Here is a 26720-nt window from a genome sequence, read left to right as displayed (position 1 = left end):
ATATACACGTGTGTGCACACAGGGGCATCACGTAAAAATGTGTCTTCTGTGGGTTGCAGTCACTGGGTTCAGTGAATTCTCTGAGATCACTTGGCTAGCGAGGCAGGATGATGATCTGGGCCATCATGATTATCGTCTATTAATTTGTTGGTCAGATCAGTTTTAGAAAATGGTAATTTTTTTTTCCTGTGCAGCTTCCTGTTTGGGGCTCTCTATAAAAGTGAATGTCCAGACCTTTTACACTCCAGGTAGGCTTTATGCCAAGGAAGCACCTTCAAGAGGTACCCGCAAGGGGTGCTTCCCTTGAGCCATCCCCTGCCTTTTCCCCACTCTCTGCCGGCGCTGAACTTAAGAAGTTATCTGACTTTTCTGAACTCAGTTTCTTCACCTATAAAATGGATATAGAATCCATGCCTTCGGGTTGTTGTGGGGATTAAACACGAGGACGTAAGTGAAGGGCCAGCATATAGGTGCTACTCCAGAATATTACCTTTTTTCTTCTCACTTGTACCCACTTACTTCAGCGATAATTTGATTCAGTTGGCTAAAGACTTCGGTACTTATTCTTTACATCAGAATATTCTCAAGCTAATATGTTGGCATCGGCCATCAGATCTTATAATTACTCAGATTTTAATACTATACCAGTATCTATAAAACCGGAACTTCTCCCTCCATTTTTGCTAATTTATTGCCATTCCTACGGTGATAAAGTTCCAAGTCCTTTTTGGTGCTTTCTTACTCCAAATCCCTTGCAGTGTTCTTTAATGTCCTCTCTGGTTTCCACTCCGCGTGCCCCTGGTTTAGAATGGCCACCTGACATCAAGATTACTGCTGTGAGCTCTTAAATTGATTCTCCCAAGCTCATTTCTCCTCATGCACTCCCTGCCTCAGATTCAATCTTTCCAAAGAATTATTTTGAGTTTGTAATGACCTTGTAAGAATCTTGGAGTCACTGACAGTTGTAGGCAGATTAAAAAGGACTTTCCTAATATTTGTAATGTTTTACCACTGACAGAATGGCTCTAATGGACATCATCTCTTAACCTTAACAAATATTCCCATTTCATAGATGAAGAAACTGAGGCCCAGAGAAATAACATGTTCATGTTTTCTATGCTTGCGAGTATTTGACTGAAGATTCAGATATGCCTCTTGTCCTCATTCATTTTCCTAAAGCTCCACAATCAGATCTCCAAGGTCCTTCAAGATTTTTCCCAGCCTAAATTCCGGCCTTATCTCCAGGTATTCTAGTATTGCAGCCAAACTGGTTTACTCCTCACCAAAAGCTTTTATTTAAATAGAGGAATCTGTAGTTCATTAATTTTCCCTCCTGGCCCAGAACACCCAGCCATCGCAACACTGCTTACTCGCATCTCATTGGCATTTTCCTAGCCTAGAGGCCTGCAGATCTGCTTCACTTTTGAATATATTTGTGATCTATAGGTTTAAATTGTTCTTGTATTTTAAAATTTTGATTGTTTTTACTTATTTATGATATCCTCTCAACTAGAGAGCTATTTAGGGAGTGCATAATATCTTACTGTTTATCATATTTTCTATATCACCTCATACAATTTTTATCGCATAGGTCATTTTCAGATATTAGTAGATTTAATTTCTGATTAAAACCTAGGACCTCGGGACACCTGGGTGGCTCAGGTTATGATCCCAGGGTCCTGGGATCGAGTCCAGCACCGGGCTCCCTGCTCAGAAGGGAGTCTGCTTCTCCCTCTCCCTCTGCCGCTCCCCCCTGCTTGTGCTTGCTCTCACTTTCTCTCTCAAATAAATAAATAAAATCTTAAAAACAACAACAACAAAACACATAGGACCATATAGCACTTCATTACATAATTCCATGCATGTTACCAGGATTGAAACTCCTCATTTTGGTTCTTATTCAAACAAACAGGTGCTCTCTGAAGAACACAATCAGCTACATAGAACCATATACAAAACACCATTAATCATAACCACGAGATGGGAAGAATTATTTCAGGAATTCAAAAGTCTAGCAAAAGAGGGAAAACTAGTTCTTGTATACACACTGTCATTCAGGGAGGTGCTTATGATTTCCCAGGAATTCTTACTTAACAGTTTACAAAACATTTTCAGATATTTCTGATGCTCCTGATAACTGGGAGTTAGGCCAGGGAGATATTATCTAAGTATCAGATAAGAAGGCACCATGTTAAAAGTTAAGCAGTCTGGCTTAATATCCTAGAGCCAGAGTGGAAGTGCTAGGACTTGAACCCAAACATGCACACTTTTCTAATGTGAATTTTCAGATTCTTTCTATGTGCAAAACATAGCCTTAGGCTAGAGGAACTAGGACAGTAAAGTATATCATCTCTGCCCCCTTTTTAAAAGTGGGTATTTCTTTTTAAAATTCAGCTTTATTGAAGTACAACTGACAAATAAAACTGTAAGATATTTAAAGTGTACATCTGATATACATATACCTTGTAAAAGTATCCCCCCACTGACCTGACACCTCAGTGGACTCACATATTGATACCTTCTGCCCTTAAGAAGCTTAAAATATAGGAGAAGATAGACTAATTTATTCATTTATGAGTTAAGCCCTTAACTGTTAATTCAGGGGGGTAGATAGTCGGGAGAGACAAATGTCCGCTCCCCGGCGTGATGCATCGATGCAAATGTCACAGAATTAGGTCCATCACAAGGTACAATAGAGTACGAAGTTAAGGCTTGTCCATCATACCCCAACATGACTGCAGTAGGAAAGGATTTACAGAGGAAGTAACTCGAGTGGAGAATTGAGAGAGGAATGAGTGCTCTCCAGGCAAACAGGATAGAGAATGGAATTTGTGACTGAAAGGAAAAACTTTACAAAAGGTAGAAGGGTTCTGAGGAAATGCTCGCAAGGTAGAGATCAGCAAGACTGCTCCAGCCTTTTGAACCAAGGGTGAAGTTGATCCCACCTGATGAAAGCCGCTGAAGTATTTTTGGAATAGCAAAGTGAAATGCATTGGATATGCATTTTTAATACAAGGTGGAAAAAGTGCTATAATTAGAGGTGTAAGTAGCATTTAAGGGAGCATGAAGAAAGCCCTTTAAACTAAGTCTTCCTTCTATATATATATATTTTTTCATTTAAAAATAGATAGTAGGTATAAATATAGGTAAAAAGTGAAAGGTCACCTTAACTTGTCATCCACCACCACCACCCACTCACTCCTAGATGCAGGTAACTACTATTTTTAGTTTCTGTTGGATCCTTTCAGTTTCCTTGTATCTAGACCATCATATAGAAAATATATTTTTAAATTTATCTGTCTTTTTACTAAAGAGCACTATGCCACACATAGATCTTCCCATTGCTTTCCTCCCTTAATAGATCTCGGTGATCTTTCCATATCAGTCCTCTAAGGGGGTGCCCTCATGCCTTTTTTTTTTTTTTTAAATAGCTGCAGAATATTCTGTTATGTGAGTGTTACATAATTTGTTTAATCAGTTCCCTGCAGATGGACATTTGATTTGCTTCCATCTTTTGCTATTCTAACCAATGCTATATGGAATCCCAGGCCAAGTGTATATGCATTTGGAATTTTGATAGGTACTGCCCAATTGCCCCCGTTAAGAGTTCTTATTTTTCAATATTTTTATTCTCCAGAGTGGGAGCCCTTTTAGGGCAGGGACTATATCTTATTTAGCTTTACTTCCTCAACTCTAGCCAGAAATGCTTAATATGTTGTTGTTAAATTAATTCCTACTAGAAAGGAAGGAAGGTCATATCCCCTAAAAGGGACATAATTGCTAGTAAGATAGGATCAGATTCCCTCATTCCCTTTTTTTAAAAGTACGGCAGAGAGGACAAAGGTAAGGGTTCAATCCACAGAACCAGTGGACACTTCTCACCATATATTTTAGAAAAGATCGGGTACTAAATTCTAGGGCTCTAAAGTGTTAATTTTACTACCTTGTCTTTTTTGAAGAGGAAAGAATATTTACAACAGTCTTATTTGTAATTTAAAAAATTCTAATGAAAATAGTCGTGTTGCCATCAAAAGAAATGGAGAAAACTTAAATGCATGTTATTAAGTGAGAGAAGCCAATCTGAAAAGGCTGCATACTGTATAATTCTAACTATATCATGTTCGGGAAAAGGCAAAACTATGAGACAGCAAAAAAGACTGGTGACTCCCATAAGTGGGGTTGGGGGAGAGGAATGAACAGGTGAGACAGAGGATTTTTAGGGCAGTGAAAATACTTTGTATGATACCGTAATGAGGGATACATGTCATTATTTATTTGTCCAAACCCGTATAACACCAAGAGTGAACCATAACGTAAACTATGGACTTTGGGTATTACGATGCATCGGTGTAGGTTCATCGATTGTAACAAGTGGTACCATAGGTTGTGGTGGGGAAAGCTCACAATGGTGAGGCTGTGTGTTTGTGGAGGCAAGGGGTATATGGGAAACCTCTGTACTTTCTCCTCAATTTTGCTGTTAACTTAAAAGCTGCTCTAAAAAAAAAAAAAAATCTTAATTTTAAAAGTGTTAATTCTTTAAAAAGAACATGTCGTGTCCCTTTAGCATTATTATTTTGCTGCAAAGTCACATTTGAAGGTTTTAAAGTTTCCATGCGGTTCAGCCTTCCAGCACTACGAGGGGGAGGGGCCATGTGAACCAGCTTCGCTCTTTTGTCTCTGGGAAGGACTGAGTCACGGAGTGTCTAGCAACTGATTCAGGTCACTGTGAGTCAGGGGCAGACCTTGGGACAGATGAGTATTTCTCATCACATTGGCACAATTATACACGCAGTTAAGCACAAGTATGCATTCCAGGACTTTTCAAAGTTTTTCTACACAATCTTCATTTTCTCTTCTAAATTTATCTGAAACCTTATGTGTTCTTTCTAAGTAATTCTAAAATAATTTGTTGGTATCAGAACACTTTTGAAGTCTAGAGGACTTGAAAAGACTAAAGGCAACTTTAATCTTTGCCGAGTTAGCTTTCCTTTTGCAGAGTGTGTCTGTGTCAACACAGAATACCACAGTGACAGTTTTACCTACTCTTCTTCATCCATTATTGGGACAGTGCACATTTTCTACCAATGTAAACAGAAATCCCAAAGTCCTTAACATCTATCCCAATAAATGACCTTGATTTCGTCTCTTCAACTCTTTTTTTTTTTTAAGATTTTATTTTTAAGTGATTTCTACATCCAACATGGGCCTCAAATTTACAATCCCAAGATCAAGAGTCACATGCTGTACTGACTTAGCCAGCCTGGTGCCCCTCTTCTCAACTCTTAATCCACCTCAGAAGGTGGCTGGGTTTCTCTCAGTGCATCTGCAGGTGCAACAGTTTTATTGTTTTTCAGAAGTTATTTCCCAACGTCCTATGGAATAATCAGATAGGGCAGACCTTATTATTTTCTGTATCAAAATGGAGCTGGGGTGCCTGGGTCGCTCAGTCGGTTAAACGTCTGTCTTGGGCTCACATCGTGATCCCGGGGGGGGCCTGGGATGGAGCCCAGCACTGGGCTCCCTGCTCCGCGGGGAGTCTGCTTCTCCCTCTCCCTCTGCCTGCCCTCTCTCTCTCTCTCTGGCAAATAAATAAATAAAATCTTAAAAAAAAAAAAAATGGAGCTGGCATCAACATGGACAATAAACATTTATCTTTAGTTCATGCTCAGGAGGCATGGACATTTTAGAGGGAAAAGAGATGAGGATATGCCTACTACACTCCCTGACTAGAGCGTCAGCTTAGACACAGCCAGGCTAAGCCTCAATATTCTTTTTTTTTTTTTTAGATTTATTTATTTATTTGAGAAAGTGAGAATGAGAGAGAGAGAACACATGAGAAGGGGAAGGGTCAGAGGGAGAAGCAGACTCCCCGCCGAGCAGGGAGCCCGATGTGGGACTCGATCCCCGGACTCCATGATCATGACCTGAGCCGAAGGCAGTCGCTTAACCAACTGAGCCACCCAGCCTCGGTATTCTTAACTGTTACCTGCAGATAGGAAATCCTTATTTAGATTTCTTTTCTCAGAGGCCATTAAAACCTGCAGTTAATGACTCACACTTGATATTCCTGGGAGTCTCCAAACAGATTGGCACACAGATTCAAACATAGCTGTGAAATGAATGGTTGAAAAAAAAATTAATATTAGGAGGAAAGAATGATAAAAGCTGAGGTGCAAGGACAATAAAGCAATGGTGTAGGTGCCAGGGTTTCTTAAGAGGGTGCAGGGATGGCTTTGGGTGGCCCATGACCTGATTATCACATGGAAAAATTCTGTATGAATGCACCTGTGTGTATTTTTCTAAGAAGATTCTTTCTTCAGGTCTTCAAAAGGGTCTGAAACCCTTTTTTCTCTCCCAAATTGAAGCTGAGGGTGGTTTCTCTTTGAATTCTTTAGTGAGCTGGCTAAACCTGATTTCATATCACATTTTAGGCATTTTATGTATATTGTTTGTGTTAAAATTTGCATTCCTTAACTCATTTAATAGCTTGGCTGGGGGGCGCCTAGCTGGCTCAGTTGGAGGAGCACGGATTCTTGACCTCAGGGTTGTGAGTTTGAGCCCCACACTGGGTGTAGATACTACTTAAATAAATAAACGTAAAAAAAATTAAAAAAATAAAAGCTTGACTGAGAACTATATACAAATTCATTCAAGTGGCTTCTTATAAACACTCATTCTTCCCTGCGTTCGTTCACTTTCTCTACTTCAATTTAAGCACATTTTCTCTTTTTATTCAAGTATAGTTGACATGCATTATATTAGTTTCAGGTATATGACACAGTGATTCAAAAACTATATGCCTTACGAAATGCTCACCACGGTAAGTGTAGTTACCGTCTATCACTCTACAAAGTTATCATAATATTTATGCAGATTTTCTGTACATGATTAACATTCTCCAGTCATTAAACTCCTCACTTAATATGCTGACGTGATTTAGGATTTGGGATTATATTGTGATTATTTGTAGATCACAGAATTATTTCTCATCTGAAAGATTTTTCTAGCTGTCTCCATTACTAAGGAAAGGAGAGCGTCTATCTCAAATTGAACAGCTCCTCCTTAACTCTGGCTTTAACTGGTCAGAACCACAAACAAGTGACCCAGGACACTCAGCCTCAGCGAAGTCACCTTCAGATTTTTTGTTTTTGCTTTCAACACCTTTTCCTAGCAGTTTTGATCCTTATTGCTTCCCTGTTTTTTCTACAATAATCTTGTGGTTTTAAAGCATCTTACTATTGATATAGGTTGATTTTATAAGTACATTTCAGAATGAACTAGTGTAGCTGTTTTTATAATAAAAATCCTGTATTATAGATGTGAAATCTTCAGTAAAGTTTTGAAAATATTGTAGCTTAAAGATGATTTCCAGAGTAAAGGGAGAAATGAGGAGGTATAAGTCAATGGGTACAAAGTTTTAGAAACACAAGATAAATAATTCCTAGAGATCTACTGTACAGCAGACAGAAAGTAGTTAACACACACACTCACACACACACATACACGCAAATAGTAATAGAGGGCAGGAAGAAACTTTTGGAGGTAATGGATAGATTTATGGCATCGATTATGCTGATGATTTCATGGAGGCATACTTACCTCTAATCTCATCAGGTTGTATACATTAAATATATACAGTTTTTTGTATGTCAATCATATCTCAATAAAGTACTTTAAAAAAAGATATTTTCTGTTTACATAGTGCTCCATGGTTTCTAACGTATCTCTCAGGTATTACTTCGTTCTCCAAACAAAGCAGGCATTATACCATTGCATTTTACAAGTGAGGACTCTGAGGCTCAGAGGCGGTGAGCCTTAGGCCACCTACCTAGACCTGGCAGAGGGCAAAGTCAGTACTTTTGAATCCAGGGCTGGCCTCACCACCCATCCATCTCTTGACTTTTTTCTTAAGCTTCAATTAAAGATAAACCTCAAACAAATCTCATATCAATATATACTGAGAAACTGGGTATAGAATAAAATTCTCTAGATCAAGTTTCTTAGCATTTGGCGGGGGGGGGGATTTCTCCCTGGGCAGTTTGATGAAGTCCTTCTGCAAATATTATTTATAAATATGTAGAATGAAAATACATAGGATTACAAAGTAAACAAAACATGTTCACATATAGTTATCAAGATGTTTTAAGATGTGTTACACTGCAGGGTGCCTGGGTGGCTCAGTGGTTTGAGAATCCCACTCTATTTCGGATCAGGTTGGTGAGATCAAGCTCCACCCAGAGTCTGCTTAAGATTCTCTCCCTCTCCCTCTCCCCCTTTCTCTTGCACACGTGCTCTCTCTCAAAAAAAAATTTAAAAATAAAAAGTGTAACTCTGTACACTTTATTAATACACTTCTTTATTAAGACATTAAGTATCAAGATTAAAGAATAAGTGCAATACCTAGTATAATTATGAAATCATGAAAATATACATGATATTTCAAAGTATCTGCAAGAATTGTATAGGGACATGAAAATATCGAATTTTTATTGGTAACAAAGTACTAACCACTGTAATTTGTTGCCTACATTCATAATAAAAGGAAATGCTAAAATTGACAAGGAAGATGTAATATTTTTTCCTCATCCAAGTTCATGGACCCCTGAAGTCTGGACTCTGGGAATAAGAACCTGTTCTTGACTCTCAGGCCATGGGAACACGGTCCCTTCTCCATGCTTCCAATGAGCAGCATCATTCCCTTGTTCCCTTTTTAAATGGTGAGAAGAGCAGCACGTACCTTCCAGGGTCTCGCACTGGACCAGGTTGAGGTAGTCCTGCTGGGTCAGGAGGCTGGCCTTGCACCCTCGCACCAGGCCTTCCAGGTAGCCATGGTCCACGTTAAAGTAGAACTCGGCGCCCTCAAGCATGGGGAAAGAGATCACAGCCAATTTGGGCTGAAGCAGCTCTGGATCCTAGGGGGCTCCTGATGATTTGCTCTAGTCTGGAAAAAAGTACTAGCAGTTATCAGGAAGAAACCTATCAGCTGATAGTCAGGGTTTTCATGACTAGTTTCCTCTGGTTTCTGTGGCTTTCATCAGCATGCTCAGCCCTGTTTTCACAGCAACAGTGAATCAGCAAGATAAGCCAAGTAAACGCGGACGCAAACCGCCACCGGGAGAGGGAGAGTGGGAGAGAGGGAGGGTCAGGCCTCTGCTCTGTCCCTCCCAGGGCAACTAGCCCCCTCCCAGCTTTGCCGTTGTAAGTCCTGAAACACTTGGTTTTGTGAACATTCCTCCCTCCATCTGAGCTTCTGAGCTTTCTGTTGTGAATTGCATTTGTCCTAAATTTCTTGAGGACTGTTAATATGAGAAAAGGGAGGGCTTTTTTTTTTAAATTATGTTTTGTAAATAGATCAGTTGGGAACAGGCAGTTCGAAGAATCCTGAGAAGCTAATTCAGCAATGCAGTTGTTTGTAAAACAAATGTTTAGTAATGTCTTAACATTGCAAAGGCTAATAGCTGTTTACCCCCCACCCCTCCACTCCCCCTGCTCCCTGCCCCCAGCCCCAAATCTGGGAGCAGAGCCCAGAAAGCAATCCTGGAGGCAAACATTCTATAATAAGCTACTACCTTTACAAAATTGGACCCTTTATAAGGCACTTTTTATTTTCTTTTTCCCATTTAAATCTCACAATCACTGGAACATACATCTGGGCAGATAGTATTATTACCCAAATCACAGATAAGAAACCAGATCTCAGAGTTTGAGAGACAGCTCAAACTGCACATAATACAGTATGTACTTAATTAAGCCAGGACTTACTGAATTTAATGCTCCAAAAAGGAGTGCTTGTTCTCTCCTATACTTAGCTCAAAAATTGTGTCAAATATCCTGAACACTATATATATATATATATATATATATATATATATATATAATATTTCACTTTCATATATATGATGTCAAATTCTTAATTGAATTTAAAGTGCCAGAAATTCTCCAGTCTCTGTCTCAGTATTTTCAAACTGGGAGAAGCTAGATAAGATTAAATCACAAGAAATTCTGCTTTAGTTGTTGAAAATCGCAGAGAGCCAGACTTGGTCTAGCACAGTGTCCAGCATTTTGAAAGCATTTAATAAACAGTAGAGGTTCTTTTGATTACATCATCATTATCCACCAAATTCCCTGAGTATGTTTTAGGTTGAATCATATGAACTTATAACTTTTGTAGATCAAAAAATGGTTGCCTATCAGTAATTTTATACATTTCAATTTAATACAAACTTACAATTAAATAAATTAGAAAATAAATTCATCATTCCCTAATCATTTAGCATATTACTATTATTTGTGCATTTGAGGTTATGTCTACTGTATATATATGATAGATATTCTGCATAATGGCTTGTTACCATGCATCCCTCTTCAAGTAAGGGTTTAATGATATCATTATTGTAAATTTGAAGTTGACCATGGTGGAAGTATTTAGAACGGGGAAATAGGCAAATGGTAAAAATCAGGGCTTGATTTATTGTTGGTTGTTTGTCCAGACTTGAGAACATGTTAATAATCCCTCTAGCCATTACATTGTGAATTGCAAATTTTGGAGAAATAGTCTCTTAGTATTCAAAAACCCTTATCTGATTTAGCAAAGATAGCATTCACATAATAAGGAACAAGTGAAGTTCTGATATATGTTTTTATTGTTTCAATTTCATTCTACTCTTTAGTGTAAATAAAAATGTCAACCATCACTCAGGGGTGCCTGGGTGGCTCAGTGGTTAAGCGTCTGCCTTCAGCTCAGGTCATGATCTCAGGGTCCTGGGATCGGGCCCCAGAGCCCCACATCGGGCTCCCTGCTCAGCGGGAAGCCTGCTTCTCCCTTTCCTTCTGCCTCTTCCCTCTGCTTGTGCTCTTTTTCCCTTTTTCTCAAATAAATAAATAAAATCTTAAAAAAATATATCAACCATCATTCATCTTGGAACCACATTTATTTGTTGGTTGAAATAAAGTTGGGCTACAGATACTGGAGTTGAACAAAGATCAATGAAAGCATTCTGTGAAAATTGATGGACCATATGGAATTTACAATATGGAGTATTATTTTATTGTTATTTGTAAATTGTGTGGTCATATCTTATAATAGTAAAATTTATAATAAACATATACAAACATATTTTGGGGGGAGAACCCGTTGTTAAACACAATACAACACACAATCCTCACTGTTCTGCCCAGAGCTAGCCTTGCATGTCAACATGCTCAAAAAAAATTTTGTGTATGTGTGTGTGCAAAAAGACATTTTATTTTTATTTTTTTATTAAAGATTTATTTATTTATTTGAGAGAGCGAGAATGAGAGAGAGTACATGAGAGTGGGGAGGGTCAGAGGGAGAAGCAGGCTCCTCGCTGAGCAGGGAGCCCGATGTGGGACTTAACCAACTGAGCCACCCAGGCGCCCCAAAAAGACATTTTAATTTGCCATCCTTTACATTTATATGCAGAGCCAAGTTCCAATGTTTCTTTAAAATGATAGATCAGGGGCTTCTGGCTGGCTCAGTCTGTAGAGCATGTGACTCTTGATCTCAGGGTCATGAGTTTGAGCCCCATGTTGGGTGTAGAGGTTACTTAAAAAATTTTTCTTAAAAGACTACAAAATAATAAAAAAAATGATAGATACCAACTTCCTCTGTGATTACAAAATTCATGAATGAGGCAGGCCAAATACTTCTCTTCACATAATCCTTTAAACTTGGCACAAACAAAAATGTCTCATTCCTGCTAAAGGTACTTATCAGAGATGAGATCCAACTCCTGAGAGATGAGAGGAAACCCAGTGCAGTGACATGCATCTGGAGCTTCTTTATAAACGTGTCCCCATGGTGCAAACAAAATAAAAATGTTCGTTTCAGTGTTTAAACTACCAACGACGTTTAGGAGAGCAGCTTGCACTATGGCAGAGTATGGGTTTAAGTCACTTCCCCTCTAAGGACCAGGGTTTCCATGTGTAAAATGAGGATAATAATACTTACCTCGATGTGGAGAAAGGGGAACCCTCCTACACTGTTGGTGGGAATGCAAGCTGGTGCAGCCACTCTAGAAAGCAGTATGGAGGTTCCTCAGAAAGTTGAAAATAAAACTACCCTACGGCCCTGCAATTGCATTACTGGGTATTTACCCCAAAGATACAAATGTAGGGATCTGAAGGGGTATGTGCACCATAATGTTTATAGCAGCAATGTCCACAATAGCCAAACTATGGAAAGGGTCCAGATGCCCATCAACAGATGAGTGGATAAAGAAGATGTAGTATACACACACACACACACACACACACACACACACACACACACAATGGAATATTATGCAGCCATCAAAAAACCGAAATCTTGCCATTTGCAATGACGTGGATGGAACTAGAAGGTATTATGCTAAACGAAATAAATCAATCAGAGAAAGATAATTATCATATGATCTCACTGATATGAGGAATTTGAGAAACAAGACAGAGAATCATAGGGGAAGTATGGCATCCTCTTTCCACCCCAAGGTGCGTCCTACCCAACACTCTGCCTCTAAAGACACTCCAAGAGACTGTTCAAAAGTGGCGTGGCTGTCCACCTTGAGAACTACCTCAGAGCTTAGCAAGGCCTTGGCCTGCCTTAGTCCACTACATCGAAACATCCAGGGGCGCCTGGGTGGCTCAGTCGGTTAAGTGTCTGCGTTGGGCTCAGGTCATGATCCCAGGGTCCTGGGATCGGGTCGGCATCGGGCTTTTCCTAAAGCTGTATGTACTAGTTGTTGGTTTAGATTTTAAAGCATTACATGTCCCAGAATATAATCTATAACTGCCACGTAAGCATCATCCAGCTTCACTAATAATCCACTGAGAGCCAATTTTGATTTAGCTATACCAGGTATCAGAAGCTTTTCTGCATAGGGCAAGATAGCAAACATTTGAGGCATCGTGGGCCATACTGTTTCTATCGCAACTACCCAACTCTGCCATTGTTGCAGGAAAGCAGCCATAGACCACACATAAATAAATGAGCATGACTGTGTTCTAATAAACTTCATTTTCAAAAACAGGTGGTGGGCTGGATTTGGCCTCTGGGCCATAGTTTGCCTCTGCCTGATCTATAACCTTGCCCACTTACTCCTCACCCTGAATTATTTTCAAGTAAACCCAATATATCATATTACTTTATGCCCAAATTTCAGTATCTCTAAAAGATAAGGACCCGTTTATAATAAAATTATAATTCTATCATAATACTAAAGTGATTTATTAATATTAAATATCCAATGTTCAAATTGTCTCAGCATTTTTTTTTTTTACATTTGCTTTGTTTGAAGGAGGAGATGTTACAATTGGTTTATATGTCTCTTAACTTTCTTCTAGGTATACTTTCCCTCCCGCTAGTGCTATTTTTTAAGAAACTGAGTCACATGTTCTATAGAGGTTTCCACAGTTTGGAATTTGCTGATTGCTCCTGAGGTGTCATTTAACTTGTTGCTCTGTCTCCTGTAATTCCTATAAATTGGTAGTTAGATCTGGAAGCTAGATCACCCTTACGTAGGATTGTTTTGGAAGAACACTTCACAGCGGTATTGAGTATTTCCATGAGGATACATGTAACATCTGTCTCTCCCTGCTTTTTTTTTTCTTTTTAAAGATTTTTTTCTTATTTTTAAGTAATCTCTGGAGTTGGATGCTTAGCAGACTGAGTCACCCAGGTGCCCCTAACTTATAGTTCTTATATAGAAAAGCAGGATAAATACTTCAGTAACTACTTATCCCTTTTCCAAATAATTAGTTTGTTCCCTAGCATCCTCCAAAAGTGACCAATAAGAGTTTTATTTTTATAAAAAATAGTGTTTTTAATTTATGGATTTAAACCTAGCCAGCATGTTCTTCTGCTAGAACTCTGGTAGTCTTTGACAGCTTCCTTGCTTTCTGTAATGACAGGACGTTCCATGCTCATTTTGTACAGTTTCTGTGCAGACCTGGAATCAGCTATTTCTCCCAAAGCTCTGGTTTAACACGGCGTTCAGAAAAAAGGCAAAGTCTCTGCAGCGTCGTGGGCAATGCAGCAGGTGGCGATGGCCCCGCGCTGCTCACTGGAAGCTAAGGTCAGTAACCAGGGGTGGCGGATTTCTCAGAGCACATGTGCTCAGTAGAGGCAGTGTTTTTGTAGATGGGTTTGCTATTACCTTTCCTTAACATTCCCCTGCACTTCAGCTGTTCTAATTGGAACTTGTCAAAACAAAGCAAACCTCTCAGGTCAGCCCAAGAAAAACATTATCCTGGAAAAAAAAATGCGTTTTAAAGCCACATGAACTGAACTCCTGTGTATGTTCTTCAAGAACCTCGACTTGATTAACGTGGATCACGGCGAGAAAAAACGCAAAGCATGTAACTGAATTCTGAACTTGGCACAGGAACGTTGCAGGCAGACCAACATGGTCCCCTTGACGTTGATTCGGAACAGCTCTCGTGTTACCAGCCGCCGTCCGCTTCTGGCTTCACTTAACTCTTGTGAACAGGAGAATTTGCGAACTGTCATCGGAATCATTGACTTTTCCCGGCTACTTTATGTTTGAGGTTAGAAGTGGAATTATCCACACTTTGTTGATTTTGGATTACTCAGAGTTTTAAGGGTATTTTAATATTTTCTTCTTCCTGAAAAGAAAACTACAAGTGTTTCAGGTGTTGGCTGGCTATGAAACCTGTTCGGTCAGTGATTTGCAATGTGCTGTCTGCCCTAATGATTCGCTTTTTGTACTTTAACAAAAGAGTATTTTTGCTTTCATATATTAGTTAAACCTGGACCGAATACAGTACATGCCTTCCTTCATAATATCTCATGTTCCTCAGTGGCCCTATTTCGTTTATTGCAGAATTTGCTCTATGGCAAAAATTTTTAATCTGATTAGAAAAGAACAAAAATCAATCATCACTCATAATATCCAGATACAATATTTACATAGGTATGACTATGCAAAGTTAAAAAGTTCAGAATCTTGGAATGGCTATTTGTTTCCAAAGCTTAAGGACATTAATTAGTACTTTAATCCAAATTCCATATTCTGAATAATTACTCGAGAAAGATGATAATTTCCTCTTACATTTTATATTTTCTTCTTTTTATTTTCTTTTCTGCTCACCAAAGCAATGCATACTTTCTGCAAAACTTCAACCATTACAGAAATACATGAGATGAAATTGCCTCTAATACCACTCTGAAGAGATAACCACTAATAACAGTTTGGATCGACATTGGAAAATGTTATTTAAGCTCCAACTATTTGCCACTGTGGTGCCAGACTTAAATTTTCAAGGAGAAGGTCATTTTGGTTTTGAACCACAAGAGGTCACCATAACATTATAGTAAGCCTCTTTTCATTTGCTTTGCCTTACCTATAAATCTTTTCATTTGAAGAATGTCACGTCAAAGTTTAAACAAGTGACTTCCAGTTGTTTATGTTAAAAGATTTCTTTTAGACCTCTCACTAAGTTCAAGGAGTCCTGCCAAGACCTGTCTCTTACTCCATGCCCTAAGCCATCATTGGTCTTCATAAATGCAAGCCCTTCTTTCTAGACTACAAATTATTTTTTTTTACTTTTTCATCTGTTATTTCACAAACTGGTTTCATTTACCCTTTATATTCACAGCAATTTATCTTGTTTTCAGCATCCCTGAGAGATGTTCTGGGGGAAGGAGGGGAAGAAAATATCTGTGGACAAATAGGTTTGAGAAATGCAATAGATAAGTATATCCCACGTTGGACAAAGTGCATATTAACATAAAAAGTCTCTGAGAAGTTCTTTGGTGATTAAAACTGGTTAACTTTAAAACAGCATTTTCCAAGCAATTGGTTGGACAGTAGCTCCCTTTCTTTGGGTAATTCATGCCTTTAAAACCAGAAGTAGTGGGGCGCCTGGGTGGCTCAGTTGTTAAGTGTCTGCCTTCGGCTCAGGTCATGATCCCAGGGTCCTGGGGTCGAGCCTCGCATCGGGCTCCCTGCTCGGCGGGAAGCCTGCTTCTCCCTCTTCTACTCCCCCTGCTTGTGTTCCCTCTCTCGCTGTGTCTCTCTCTGTCAAATAAATCAATAAAAATCTTAAAAAAAAAAACAACAACAAAACCAGAAGTAGTATTCTTTGGAACATTTGGGACACCCTGATTTATAACATTAATTATTTTTAAATGTTATAAAGCTCATATTGTACTATTATATAAACAATATCTGTAACTTGAAAAAATTATGTATATTTTTGAATTCACGTGTATTTTAAAATGTAACAACCTTACAACGTTTTCTTCTCTCCTATAAGTGTTTCCCATTTTTTAAATTTTTTCTATCTTGATGGCAGAGATCCCAGGACCTGTCTTGCTATAGCGGTAAGCTCCTATGGTAATTACATGAACTAATGATGGAAAATTCACCACTAGGTATAATAAATGGCATTATTATGCCAAGAGCACTATTTCTATGAGGAAGTATGAACTAAGAAAAATAAATTATTATAGGTAGAAAGGTCATTATTTTACATTATTATAAGGCTAGAAAAATGTCACAGAAGAAAGATTTGTAATCAGAAAAGATTTTATACTAATAAACCTTAAAATCAGAACAGGATGGGACCTTGGATGTCATTTAACATAATGTCACACCAACTGCAGAAATAGGGAGGAACTCATGTTTTTTTGAGACTAATCATTAAATTTTCAGATATTTCCAAGTATTAAAAATATCTACTTCCTAGTAAAGGAAAGCATGCTTCCATAGAACTCCAATACACTATTCTATTTCAGCAAGATAGGTTTTTTTTTTTTTTTAATATTATGTGGGTCACCAAATTCTCTTAAAAATTATTACAAAATGGCTTTTAAGGGGCGCCTGGGTGGCTCAGTCGTTGAGCGTCTGCCTTCGGCTCAGGTCATGATCCCAGGGTCCTGGGATCGAGCCCCACATCGGGCTCCCTGCTCGGCGGGAAGCCTGCTTCTGCCTCTCCCATTCCCCCTGCTTGTGTTCCCTCTCTCGCTGTCTCTCTCTCTGTCAAATAAATTAAAAAAAAAAAAATCTTTAAAAAAAAATGGCTTTTAAAAAACATTTGAAATGATTTTTTTTTTCTGGAAAAGAAACCTCTTAACGTCAGAATGCTTCAAATGCCACGTGGAATAGAATTATAAAACATATAGGGAAATGACAGAGAAGTTGGGAACACAAAAAACATCCTTCTCACCTTAAAGAAAGGGAAACTCAGCTTCAAAAGAGTTGACTTTTTTTTTTTTTTAAAACAGACATGAGAAATCCATAGTGGCAGAACTGGGGATAGAACAAAGATATCCTGACTCCAGGTTTCTGATTCATTCCACTATTTTAAAAGTGACTTATAAGCTGTTCATAATTTTACACTAATATGAGTTTATTATTCAATTGTCCTTAGAGCTATAATCTGAAATGGAGTTACTCTTCTGGGGGAAAAAAAACCTACACTTCTCTATTTACACCACTAGATGGCAGGTTACTGAATGACCCACAATAGGCACAGGACGGCCTATAGATCTAGAGCGGTAAATAGGGTCATTGAAAAGAGTGGTGAATTGCAAAGTCACAAAAGTTAGGAAATTGTAAAGATTTAGGTGAATGGGATTTGCTTGCTGAGAGTGAGGTCATCATTTCCTCCACTTTACTGGGAAAGTAGTGAGAGCCAGTTCCAATGACCGTTGAACCCTGAGATACAATTCGCTTTGGTGATCTCACATCTGTGTGGTGAGTAGAAAACGAGAAGGTTTAATCAAAATTACTGAGACTGATTACACAGGGCATTTCAGCATCAGAATGTTTCCACTGTAGAAGACCTTTCGGAGTACAATGCAAGAGGCAGAAACAATAAAGGAAAAAACTGAAAAGACTTTTACACAAATATTTAAAATACCTGTGTAATGGGCCCCCTGGCTGGCTAGGTCCCTAGAGCAGGAGACTTTTGATCTCAGGCTTAGCACATACCTAAAAAAAAAAAAAAAATCCTCTGTGTTGAAGGGGTTGATGGTAGCACATTCCAGTGTCCTCTACGCAATGGAACTAAATATTCAATAACAAAGGAATGCTTTAATTACATTGTAGAGCACATACATGATGGAATGCTGGTCAGCCATTTAAAATCATCCTTTAGAGGGATGCCTGGGTGGCTCAGTCGGTTAAGCGGATGCCTTCGGTTTAGGTCATGCATGATCCCAGGACCTTGGAATAGAGCCCTGCAGTCAGGCTCCCTGCTCAGCGGGGAGCCTGCTTCTCCCTCTCCTCCCAGGGGCTCTCTGTTGCTATCTTTGTCTCTCTCTCCAAATAAATAAATAAAATCTAAAAAAATTTTTTTAAATTAAATCATCCTTTAGATAAATGTATATTTTTTTGAGATGGGAAAAGAAGGATACGGACAGGCAGAAAAAAATGTTACTTTGCATTATATATACCATGATATTTTTAATAAATAATAAAATACAAACATGGAAATGAATGACATTTATATACATCTATAAGTTAAAGTTGTTTCTCTCTCTCCACTCCTCTCCACCCCCACATCCTGTGGCAGCTACCTCATATCCCCATTTTCCTAGAGGAAAGGCATTTGGGGGCTATGAATTAACTGTTTAGATGGCCAGTTTTGCCATTTATGAGTTATCGCACTGAGTATGGCTGTGAATCTTTTTTTTTTTCTTTTTGGCTGTGAATCTTTGGTTTACATTTTAATTCACTTTTGATTGTCTAAAATAGTATTTTCAAATTGTGGTTTGTAGACCATTTGCATTGGGTTAAAAATGCAGATTCTTGGGCTCTTTCCCAGGCTCAATGAATCTGAAACTTGGGAAATGGCATTCTGGAATTTGTATTTTAAACTAGCTCCCTGAGTTATTTTTATGCACATTAAAATTTGAGAACAATTGGTAATGTCTGGGATCAAGGGTGAGAAAAATGAGAGCAAAAATATTTGAAGTAGTGAATGATTTTAAGCATTGTATTTTATTTATTAGACTTCTTGTCTGAACTATTTTTCTGGCAAATGGTTTTTACTCCACATTTGAAAAGGCACACACATATAGGGACAAACCAGTGATGTAATTTTAACAACCTCAGATCTTCCTACCAGCCACCCCAGAAATTTACTACTTCATTAAAGCACCAGCATGATTTGGAAATTGAAGTGAATAAACCAAGAAAGAATTTCTTGATAAGCAAAACAAATCAACAATTCAGAAATAAAGCTTTATATAATGGAGGAATAAAATCTGGACTTAAGCATTCTCTGCTATTCCTGAAGCCAAACATCACCTGACACGTTTGGACACCAGAAGGGATGATTATTAATAGAGTGAAGAAAATTAGTCTTGAAAGCTTTCACAGCTGGCTTCAGCTTGACCATGGGCTCCTCTTGGGTAGAAAGGCTTTGTCTTACATTCTGAGACTAATGTTTTGGAAGGAAACTGTGACCTCCAATTTCAATCCCCAGCAGGTTTCTCCAAAATGTTGGCTTGAAAACATTGGTCGCAGACTAACAGTTGGAGAGAAGAGTATTGCCAAGAATGCAGTGGATGGTGTTCTAGAAAGAGAAAGCTATTTCCCTTGGAGAGAAAGGCTTGTGTGAGAACTGTATCTGGTACATGTGGAAATGCCTCGAAACCACAAGTCAATCAAGAACCAAGGTTCTTTTTCCTGTCGACTTCTTTTAAAGAGTTTGGTTTGGCTTAACTATTACAGCAAGGAAATCCAGGTCATGTCTCAGTAAATAGTAACAAAAACGTTGGTTTATTTAAGTTAGAAATCAGTCTCTAAGCCACTGGTGTTTGAAATATTTTTGAAAACTGCAAAAATTCTTTGAATACAAGTTTTGATTTTTGTTAAAATGCTCATCTGAAAATAGTTCGTCTAGATAAATTCAAATACTGCTTTCTTTTCATAATAATTGTATTGATAGTTGGTATCTGAGGCAGCCATGAGAACTGCACCTTGAGAACCTCTTACTTTCGGGAACTTGACTGAGGTCTATCTAGCCTCTGTGCTTTGAAATCCACTGCTGCGTTTGCGCAGAGGCCGCCTGCTCCCCCAGCATCGGGGTGGCGGGAATCCTAAGACCTGTTCCTGAGAGACAGGGGACTCTTTTCTCAGAGCCTGATGACCCTCTGCATGGCACTTTAGGACTCAATCTTTTTTAATGACTCTTTTAGTCTTTTTTGGCTCCCTCCCTGTTTCCTTTTGCACAAGCATTTCAACGAATAAAATTCTTGCACATTTAGTCCTATTTTGGTACCTGCTTCTTGCAGGGCCAGGAATAACACACTATCTCTTTGGTAGTTTCTTCTCTCAGAATTACATTCTGATGGGAGGTTAAAGTGGTTGAATTTGAAGTGTAGGAGTAGACATGCATTTTTTTTTTTTTCCATAAAGGAAGAATATGGAGCTAGAATCGAGACTGCAGGGATGGAAAATTACAAAATGTCCTACTCTGCTGAGATGCCACTGGTAGTCATTTATCCCCTTTGTATTTCCATCTTCTTCTTAAATATCTTTGATCCTTTTTGAAATTTTTATTTCTCTATCTCCTAGCAACTGCACATTTTCCTTGCGAGGGGTTTTATCTGAAATCACATGTGTTTGTGGTTATCTCAACTTAATTTTTTAAATTATTTCGGCAGTTATCTCAGACTTTTGAGAAGTTTATAAAATGAAATCCCACAGAAGTGAATATAAAGGGGTACCTGGGTGGCTCAGTCAGTTAAGTGTCTGCCTTCGGTTCAGGTCATGATTTTGGGGTCCTGGGATCAAGCCCCATGTCAGGCTTCCCACTCAGCAGAGAGTCTGCTTCTCCCTTTCCCGCTCCCTCTGCCCCTCCCCTGGCTTGTGCTCACTCTCTCTCCTTCTCTCTCTCCCTCTCAAATAAATAAATAAAAAATCTTTAAAAAAAAAAAGTGAATATAAAGGACTTACTATGGCAAAATCAAAGCATTTGATTACAAAGGTATGTATAAACATACAGATGTGCATACATTCATATTGATTCAGTCTGATAATAGTTTTAATGTCTATTGGCTACAGACTGAATCAACAAGAATTTACGGAGATCTTCCCTTTTTTTCAACAGCTAGATGGACACAGTGGTCCAGGTCCTCAAGAGACTTACTATCTAGTTATGATTAGACTTGACCACATGAAAGATCATAGAAACCCAGGCTTGGAAGAGGTTTGAATATTCATCAAGTCCAATCACTTTGAATATTCTCTTCCCCAACAAGGCCAAGTGCTTGAGAGACTACTTAACTCCAGTGAGAGAAAGAGCTTGCAATTTAGTCTCTAGCTATCTTTGACTTTCGAAATGCCTCTTTATAATGAAGTTTCCCTCTCTGGTCTGAGTTCTACCTGTGAGGAAGCCAGTTTCCAAGATGGCCCCCTCAAATGCCCACGTCCTGGTAGTCACAGCCTTGCTTGGCTCCTGCCCACAGGGTACCAGAGTTGCATGACCAAGAACAGATGGCAAAGGTGATGGGATGTCACCTCTGAGATGGAGTTATAAAAGACTGCAGCTTTGGTTTTGAGTGCTTTCTTCCTCCTTACCTGGTGCATGCTCTCTGGTTCTCTTCCCCTGTTGTGGGGGAAGCTGGCTGCTTGCTGTATGGAGAGGACATTCAGGCAACCTGTGGAGAAGCGCGTGCGAGGAGGCTGTTTGTCCAACAGCCAGCAGGGAACTGAGACCTGCAATAGTTACAGACATAAAATTGGAAGGGTGTTCAGGCTCAGTGTAGCCATGAGGTGCCTGCAGCCTCATTGGACAGCTTGACGATAACTTCCTGAGACCCTGCACCAGATGCACCCAGCTGGGGTGCACCCCTCCTAGATACCTGATCTTCAGAACTGGGAAAAAATAAATGCTTGTTGTTTGAAAGCTACTAAATTTGGGGAAAATTTGTTACAGAATAATAGATAACTAATACCCCTTGAAGTCATTTACTTATATTTGTTTTTAATGTAACATATTGTAATTATATATAATATATAACAATAATGATATTTATTGAGCATCTATACTCTTCCATGTACTGTTCTAAGTGCTTTACATGAGTTAAGTTATTCCACAAAACCCCTATGACATTTATATTTATATTATTTCAGGTTCCTAGATGAGAAAAATTGTGGGGGGTGCCCAGAAGGTTAAGCAACCTTCCTAAGGTCATAGAGCTGGTAGAGAGTGTCACTGGGACTTGAACGTGGGAGTTCTATTTCCTGAGCCAAGCTCTCAGGAGGTCGCATCAAGCTGTAGGCTGGGGCTCTAGCCATCTCAAGGTCCAGTGGGGGTTGGAGAATCTGTTCCCAAGTTTGCTCACATAGTTGTCAGCAGGCCTAATTCCTTACTGTTTATTAGCCAGAGGCTTCCTTCCTCACCACAGGAATTCATCTCATTAGTGAGTTTAAAGATGAGATCACACCACATAAGGCTTTCTTTTTTTTCTGCCCACCAACATATTATAAATGTTTTTCGATGTAACTAAACATTTCTAACCATCATTTTTTAAAGGCTTTGGATTCAAATTGCCACCTTGAAAAGACAGAATTTCTCTAGGTGAATCAGCTAAAATAGTGAAACACTTTCCCACTTGAATTGATGCACTAAAACAGGGAAACCTCATTCACCATGATGGCTGTCCGCTTCTTTGGTTCGCTACTATAAAAAAAGTGAAATTTGTGTTTTTACTTGACAACAGAGCTCTTACCTACAGTATAGTACTATATATACTAATAATTTGTCTTCTTTTTTGTACTTATAAGGTAAAGAATGTTTAAAACTTGAAATTCTACAGAAGTTAAGTATTCTTTATTTAGTGCCAAATGCAAAGATATGCAAGTTAACATGAATAATTCATTACTGTAGTGAAGGAAAAACATTTTCAGTCATTGAAATTTCTTCCTGACTTGTCCGGATTATGGTCTTTGTTTCTTCTTTCTTTTTTGGTAAGGTGTCGTGAGAATGAGAAATAGTCTGCCAAGGGAAGCAGGAAAGTTTCTCCCATCTCTGACTTTCACACAAAGGCATCCTACTTAGAGTCTCTTATTACTTGTTCATGGGAACAAAGCTCAGCAAGCAGCTTTGCGCTCTTGCTTGCATGCAGTCGCATCGCTGTGTTTGTGAAATTGGCTTAAAAGAGCCCCATGCGAGTTGTCATTACAAACACAAATCCTACACCTTGGGAAAAAGGAAGTCAATCAGATGAACACCTTCAAACCGATGTTTCAGGCGTGAGATCACTTTAGGGAAAATGGATCCCAGCAGGAGGGCTCTTAAGAGAAGTAAGACTTGAAAAACAACCCCAACCAAATTGCAGCTATTCCAGAAGGATCTAATTCTAAATGAAGCAAATTCTTCATGTTATCTGTTTAAATGTCTTTTGGTTATATATATTGTTTTTAAGATACGGGAGGGTATAGAATTGAAGGGCTTCCCAATGTTTCGCTCCTCGTGATAGCCCTAATTTCTTGTTTTGCTCTCCATTACTGAACTGTACTGAAGATCGACAATAGACTAGAATACAAAATGTTGATAATTTTTTTTCATGTTTTCCACTAATCTTGCTCATGTAAGAGTTAAATGAATTCTTTCTAAATGATAATCTTGAGTCTTTCATGGGTTTTGTTTTGGCATAATTCCTTACATGCTCTCAGTGGAATACTCTTTAAGAGTTGGATTATAATTTATGGAGTATAGCTCTCACAGGTCAAGTTACAGAAATCTATTTATGAAGTATAAGCCAGGGCATTATTTTAGGAAGTTTCTATGGGTTCAGAATCTGTATTGCCCAGAATAATTTTTAGGATTTATCCTCTTTTTTTAGGATTTAACTTCTAACTCTCATTTTTTAAAAAACTAGTTATAGGATGGAACCTAGCATGGAGTCATTGGAGCAATATATTACATATTGTCATGAATGTTATGGCTGACAATTTCATAAGAATTTGTGACTTTTGGGCAATGAGTGGAAGTTGAGAATGAGGTAAGGTTTTTTTCCTTCGGAAGCTGGAGTTTCAATTCATTTAATACTCTTCAGAAAACACCATTGGAGTAAAGTTTAGCCCAGAACCAGATGCTAAACACCATTTCCATTTATTTAGCTGAGTGTTATAGGAAGCCACTCATAGGCACGGAACACTTGATGTAAAAATAAAAATTCATTTAAAACTGGCCTTAAGTCTAAAGCTCATTTTAACAATTTTATTACTTCACCTAAGATAAAATATATAGTTTAAATAACTATAAATAGTTAATTAATGTAAAAATAGCATGTGGCCCAAGCAATGTTTGAGAGGTCTCCCAAATAATGAAGCAGTTACGCACAATAAAGAAAAATACACGTAGTAGGGTATTACTCCACACGTTACTTTAGGTATCACCCTTTCTTGAAGGTTACTTAGGCTAAAAGAACATGCTTATGATGTGACTTTAACATTTCAACATTTCAAAACTTGGTGAAAGCTTTAAAAGGAGCAGTTTTGAATGCATTAAGTAGTTAATTTTTTTCTCCAGGCACAAGATTTATCTTACCAATAACACTTCCAGTTAATAGTTGGTACTTTCCAAAAGAGAACTAATCAATGGTGTCTGTTACTGTTTTCATTTTAAAAGGCTTTAAAATCAGTGACTATATTAGCCAATTTTCAAGGAATGTGGTGCAGGCTTCGTGAGAGGCTCTTGACAAAGCTCTTTCTGGGGTGCAGCCAGCTGTGGCCAGGACGCCGGAGCTTTGTGCAGCCTGGGGGACCCAGACACACCGAAGGGCTGCCTCCTAACTACCTGATGCCTTCCCTGCTGCCCAGGTTCAGGATTTAGAGAGGATGTGTCCTAGCTGCTGGGCCACACATATCCAAACAACCCACACACTAGGGCTGTCTGAGTAACAGACATTGTTCTTTGAGCAGCACCTTGACGTTTTACTTCTGTCCCTTTGTTCCCCCCCCCTTTTTTTCCATTTTGCTTTATATTGTTTACTCTGCGAATTATTTCAAAAGCTTGAGACACCAGCACCAGCTTAAAACCTGCTTAAAACCAATCTTCTCCCTTTGTTTCCTAGTACTCGGAGGATTCTGAGGGTTCTTTATCAGGAAAAGTCCATTATCTGGTAGTTCAGCTCCCTTTGCAGGATAGGCTCATTTTTCTCTCAGCGACCCCCAAGTCATATTTCAAATTTTCCTTCAAAATACAGTTCTTTTGGCAAATCCATGGCTAATTGACTCATCACAGATACTGTGTTACATCAAACTAAAAATTAAATGAATTTATAACGGAAATGGCTCAACTGAAAGAGCACCACCCTGGACGTTTGGAGACTGGGCTCCAGTTCTGGTTCTACAACTTGTTAGGGGTGCCTGATCTTGATTTGCTTGGTTTTGACTGAATTTCACTTTCCACACATCATTTATTTAAAATTTAGCAATGTAAATTATATACAATCAATATATTGATATCTAATCAATACATAAAATACCATTTATCAAAAAGAAATATTTATCAGATATATAAAATATGCATATCCATACATATATGGTAATTATGAATGCAAAGATGAAATATATAAAATATAAGATTATATATGTATAATTATAATTAATATAATACTTATATATTATATGATAATAAGATTACACACTCTCTACATAATATATAGAGAGATTATACAATTTTCAATTTTCTTCTTATTTTTACATATTTTATTCTTTTTTTTTTTTAGATTTTATTTATTTATCTGACACAGAGAGAGAGAACAAGTAGGCAGAGAGACAGGCAGAGGGAGAGGGAGAAGCAGGCTGCCCGCTGAGCAGGGAGCCCGATGTGGGGCTCGATCCCAGCACCCTGATCACGACCTGAGCCGAAGGCAGACACTTAACCGGCTGAGCCACCCAGGCGCCCCTACATATTTTATTCTTGTAACTGCATAGCGTGTTGGACTGGGTTCTAGACATCTGGTTTTCTCCCAGTTTTTTTTTTTTTAATTTTTTTAAAGATTTTATTTATTTGAGAGAGAGAGAGCACAAGCCAAGGGGGCAGAGGGAGAAGCGGACTCCCCACCGAGCAGGGAGCCTGATGTGGGGCTCCATCCCAGGACCCTGGGATCATGACCTGAGCTGAAGGCAGATGCTTAACTGACTGAGCCACCCAGGTGCCCCTCTCCCAGTCTATTTCAGGTGAATCATCCAGAGGGAAGGCTCTTCCAGCTGTAGGAGAGTTAGTGGAGTACCAGAAACAGATTAGTGTGTTTAATTAATGCAATACAGTACAGTAATATTACATACTTTAAATATTATAAGCTCTTAGAGTTTAAAACATATATATATTTAATGTTCATATCATCTGGATATGAGCTCAGCCTTGGAGACATAAAGATCCTTTAGAGAGATGATATCCTTCATTGACTCATAAAATTTTTTATGTTCACATCTTCACTTTTCAGATGAGTAAACAGGCCCAGAGAATTAAGCCGAGGCTCCTGTCTTTTCGCTGTCCCCTTTGCTTTTACCATGTCAAACTCTACGCATAGATAAGTGGTCAGCGACCATCAAGGCGGCCTCATGGCAGCGGGACCTTTTGAAAGTTATTCTCCTAACAAAGACCCACAGTGGGGTTTCTTTCCAAGCCGGCCCTTGGGGGCGGACCGATCTGTCCCGCCTCCCCTCGGCCGCTCTGGGGATAAATCGCAGCCCCACCTGGAGCTCCCGGCCCCTCTCCCGAGCGCGGGAGGC

General features: G+C 38.8%; 1 protein-coding gene across 1 annotated transcript in view; it reads right to left on the bottom strand.

Annotated features, from left to right (window-relative positions):
• Positions 1-9077, bottom strand: part of ATP6V0D2 (ATPase H+ transporting V0 subunit d2) — a 42886-nt gene extending 33809 nt beyond the window's left edge. The window contains exon 1 of the mRNA XM_035011466.1: positions 8738-9077. Within this exon, the coding sequence (XP_034867357.1) occupies positions 8738-8867 (130 nt within the window). The 5' untranslated portion in view covers positions 8868-9077. The remainder of the gene's footprint in view (positions 1-8737) is intronic.
• Positions 9078-26720: the final 17643 nt, after the last annotated feature.

The sequence above is a fragment of the Mirounga leonina genome, unplaced genomic scaffold, assembly GCF_011800145.1.
Source record: "Mirounga leonina isolate KUSES-001 unplaced genomic scaffold, KU_Mleo_1.0 Mir_165, whole genome shotgun sequence".
NCBI classification, from domain to species: domain Eukaryota; kingdom Metazoa; phylum Chordata; class Mammalia; order Carnivora; family Phocidae; genus Mirounga; species Mirounga leonina.
This window is presented reverse-complemented; position numbering and strand designations above follow the sequence as displayed.